General features: G+C 21.1%; 1 protein-coding gene across 1 annotated transcript; it reads left to right on the top strand. All coding sequences in view use genetic code 6, as the record gives it.

Moving 5' to 3' along the window:
- TTHERM_00693130 (WD domain, G-beta repeat protein) lies at nt 1–2,681 on the top strand (the record flags this gene model as incomplete). Its single annotated transcript, XM_001023578.2, has 5 exons — nt 1–312; nt 499–646; nt 708–1,949; nt 2,058–2,377; nt 2,640–2,681. The coding sequence occupies 5 exons, from the start codon at nt 1–3 to the stop codon at nt 2,679–2,681; spliced, it is 2,064 nt and encodes a 687-aa protein (XP_001023578.2).
- Nucleotides 2,682–4,738: the final 2,057 nt, after the last annotated feature.

The following is a 4,738-nucleotide window of genomic DNA, read 5'->3' as shown; positions in this document are numbered from 1 at the left end:
ATGTGTGTGGTTTCTTAAGATATTTAGATAATAGACTTAATAAATGATTAAATTATAGGAGTGACTGCAAGTTTTATTGAAAAATAAAATTATAGCACCAATCAAATTAATAGTATCAACTATGATGAAGACTCTAATTTAGTATTAAGCTGCTCCAAGGATGGTAAAATTATTGTATGGAATATGTTAGATCCATTAAACCCTATGTTTTATTCCCAAATAATTTTTCCAAATTAGCAATGCCTAAAAGTTTTAATGCTTTAAAGCTAGGTAGGAGCTGGTTTGTTAACTAAATCGATTATTTTATTTAATGTATATAATAGTAACATTAATTAAATTATCAATATTAATCAAAATTATTATTCAAATATTCTAGTCTCAGGATCTTATATATTTTTAATTTATAATTCATAAATTTCTGTTTGGACAGTTTTTTAACAACCTATAAGTTAATTGAATTTTACTTAAACAGTAAAATATTCATATATTTCACAATAGATGAGAGTATATTTGATGGATTCAAATTACAATGTGATATTCTATGATTTTGACTCAAATGTACAATAATTTAATATATCTTAATTAGTACAGTTAGGTATAAAGTCATTAGTTTATAGCTTTTTGTTCAATTTATCTACAAGCGCAGGTAAATTTTTATTTTTATTCAAAAATTAATATTAAAATTATTTATTTATTTATTTAAAAAGGTTCTTTGTTAATGTTTAGTAATTTACAAAACCAACTTTTTATATTTGATTAAGATTTGAAAATATTATATCAACCTTATTAATTTATTGGAAATCAAATTGTATACATTTATTAATATGATGACAAAACATATTTTGTCTTAATGTATGCTCCTCTTTACAATTAAGGTTATCCTTATTATACTTCTAGCATAACTCTGAATACAACTATTTAGTTCACCCATTATTATGACTTCATATTAGGATCTTAATTATTAAATGTTGCTTAATATTAATAATAATACCCCTTTGTTAAAATAGTTCATGTCTAACCATAAAGTCCTACATCTACTATTGGAGAAGGTAGAGTTTATATACAAACTTAAGCATTACAGAGAGCAAAGAAAATATCAACTCCTAATGACAAAATTTCTAATATTGTAACAAATAAATAGAAAACAGTTTATATAATAGGCTCAACAACTGGATCATTAATAGTAAGTCCAGAAAATAAAAATAGCTATATTTAATAAATATATTAAATGCCTAATTTAGTTTAAGGTGATTCTTTACAGTCTATTTAGTAAAATTTTAATATAGGATTGATTTACTATGTTTCTAGCTATTATATTTTCACTTATAATTTACATACTTAGTAGTATTATTACAGATTAGACTTTGTTAATTCTCAATAAAGCATAACTTCTAATAATAAAATTTAACAAATTATAGTTTATTAATCCCCAAATTTAGTTTTGGCTTTTTCAAATCAATTACTTATTTTAAAAAACGAAGATACTTAAAAAGCTTATTAAATATCAACTAGCAACTAAAACTCTTAATTAAAATATATCAATGGTTGTGCTTATGATTATTAATCAAATACTATTTTAGTGTACGGAAACGCATTTCTATAATATACCTTAGATTTAATTGAGTATAAAATTTTATCACAACCTAATCAACAAAAATTTTAAGCTTGCTTATTCTAAAGCATTGTTACTGTATGTTAGATGAATTCTAACTAGATAGCAATTTATAATAAATAATAATAGTTTTAAATAGTTTAAATAATATAAATCTCTACATTTTAGACTTTTAGCATGATAGGGGATGAGAGATATTAAAATATTTTAGTTTATTCTAATAATATAGAAGTCTATAGTTTTGATGGTAATTATATCTCAAGAATAAGTTCTATATAATCAAATATATCATAGCTAATTATGACTACATAGCATGTTATAGCATTCACATCACTAGGTAACTTAAATAAAATATATATATTTTAAAATACAATTTTTTATTAAAGTGATTTGTGTATACTAGCTACTTGCTAATCTCATTTTTTTATATATACTTTTAAAAAAGGAGCATTTATTTTCACTAGATAAAATCTTGAATAAGTAGCTAGCTTCTAACCACCAGGTGCGACTTTAGTTAAAGGTTATTATTTTTCTGAAATAAATACTTTAGCTTATATCACTAATGAGATAAGATACGGATAAGTAAAATTCTATAGCCTAGATACCTTGTAATCCACAGGAAGTGTGGTAAGCACTTTTCCAGAATTAGGTATTGGTACTCTTATAAATATATTCTATGACTCAGCAAACAGTGCATTTATATTTGCAGACACATATGGTAATTTTTATTACACTCTTTATGGGTCCTAGTTGTATGTGTTCAATGTAATAGGAATTTATGAATTTGAGCAGCAATTAATAAGTGCTCCTATCGACTTTTTCGTTGATTTTAGGACAAATTAGATGTATATATTTAACTAAAACTCAGTTTGGATTGCCTACTATAACCTACTAATTAAAACTGGAAAAAAAATGATTTAATCAAACAATAAATATTTTTTCTTTGTTTTAAATGAGCTAAATAATAACAATCAGCTAATTTATTGTGACTAAAATAATAATATATTTTTGTATTAAAATTAAATAGTTAAATTTCTCTTTTAACTATAATAAGATGTTATAGACATGAGAAACTTTGTATATAATAATACATCAATCTATACTTTAAGCACGAAGGATTAAATAAAAGTCTATAAAAATTTAAGCTTTTCATAACCTGCATATTAAATAAATATTAGTTTGAGATAATATTTATTTATTGATTAAAATGTTATATTGATCTAAACTATTAATAATTATTTAATTGATTTTGATTTTATAAATAATTAAATTTTATAATAAATCTAATTACCTGCAAACTCAATAATAACATCTCAGCTTAATTTAACAACAGTAAATGGATCTTATTTTTTGTTTTTATCTCTGAGTACAGGATCTGTTATCAGAATCGATTTACTTTAGAAATAATTTATGGTTAACTAAAATATAGTGCTAAATGATATTGTTTCTAAAATAGAAATATATACTTAGGAATAAATTATTTTGATTACAAAAACTGGAAAATTTATTAATCTAGATATAAATACATTTTAGAAAAAAGATTTATAAATAAATAATGACATTTTGCAAAACATTAATGCTCAAAATGATTTAAAAGTTAATCAAATCTAGTATTTTGAAGTTGATTAACCAAATGATAGATACTTTATAAGTATTATTTCTGAAAATAAGCTAGGAGCTTATAAATTAAGTGATAACAGTCTGATTAAATATTTAGCTTTTCCAGACGTTTAATTTAAATAAGTTGTAAAAACAAAGAAATTTATTATTATGTATTGCTAATTCTAGTTAAATATATATAATTAATAGCTTTAATATTTAAATTTTATCAGAAGAAGTAATTAGTATCAAATAGCTAATATTATTCCTATTACTGAAGATATCTTATTAATCATCTATCTTTAGTAACTAGAAATTATTTTATTAAATGAAGCAAGTGGTTTTATAAATTCTATCAATTAAATTAAATTTTCTTATCCGAAACTAGCCTCATTTAAAATAAATAGAAATTCATAATTACAAATACTAATTTTACATTAATCTGGTGTATTTGAGGAAACAATTAGTTTAGATTATTTATAATAATCAATAATTAATTCTATAAATAATACTAATATTTAATAAGTTTGCTAATATGAGATGCAATATACTTCTGCTTAGTAGACATAGGCTTAATTTAATAATATTTACAGCTTTTAGAATTCGCAGCCAACAAATTATTACTTTTCTGTTTTATTAGATAAAAAAATAAATAATTTATCTTTTCTTTCCAAATAAAATATACAATTCATCTTAAGTCCTTAAAACGTTTAAGAAAATCAATTGTTTTTAACTTAAAATTCATTTAGGAATATTTAATCTAATGCTAGTATTAATAATTTCAACATGATATTTTTAAACTAAAGCGCTTAATATACATTTTCATAATAATCATAAAGTATTATTTTTTAGAATTGCAATATTTAAGATTAGAACATAATCTAAGGGACATCTTTAATATTTTAAAATGTTAAACAAATATAAATTATAAATATGAATATAAGTTCGATCTCATTAATTTCAAATTAAAGTAATGTTTAGAGTTAATAATAATAACTATTTTAATTTTAAAACATCTCCTACATACTAATTGAAAATCTATTTATTACAAATTTAACATAATAAGTAGGGAATTAAGAACTAATGGTATTTTAGAATATTGATAAAATTATTTTTTAAAATATCATCATTAAAGATAGTTATTTATCAGACACATTATTAAACCTTGCATAAATAAATTTATTAAAAATATAAAACTTTACAATTATAAACTGCAAAAATATTTAAGAATAACAAAAATAAAAATCAAACAGATAATTATAATAATCAAATCAATTCTATTTGATAAATTTGTAAGGCATAGTTTTGAGCTAAATAATATTTTTTAATGCTATCAATAATAATGATTTATGCTTAATTAAATCAAATAAATAGTATATTACCAACTTATAAACCACGACTCTTGCTTATGATAAAATATTTATATTATAATCAGCTATTAATTACAATAAATTTCCAACATAATTTAATAAAGATATCTAAAATAATTTATTGTCTATTTCTAGCTCCAATATTTAAATAGATAAC

Source organism: Tetrahymena thermophila, assembly GCF_000189635.1.
Source record: "Tetrahymena thermophila SB210 genomic scaffold scf_8254420, whole genome shotgun sequence".
Taxonomy (NCBI): Eukaryota; Ciliophora; class Oligohymenophorea; order Hymenostomatida; family Tetrahymenidae; genus Tetrahymena; species Tetrahymena thermophila.
Note: the sequence above shows the minus strand (reverse complement) of the source record. Positions and strands in the feature narration are given on the sequence as shown.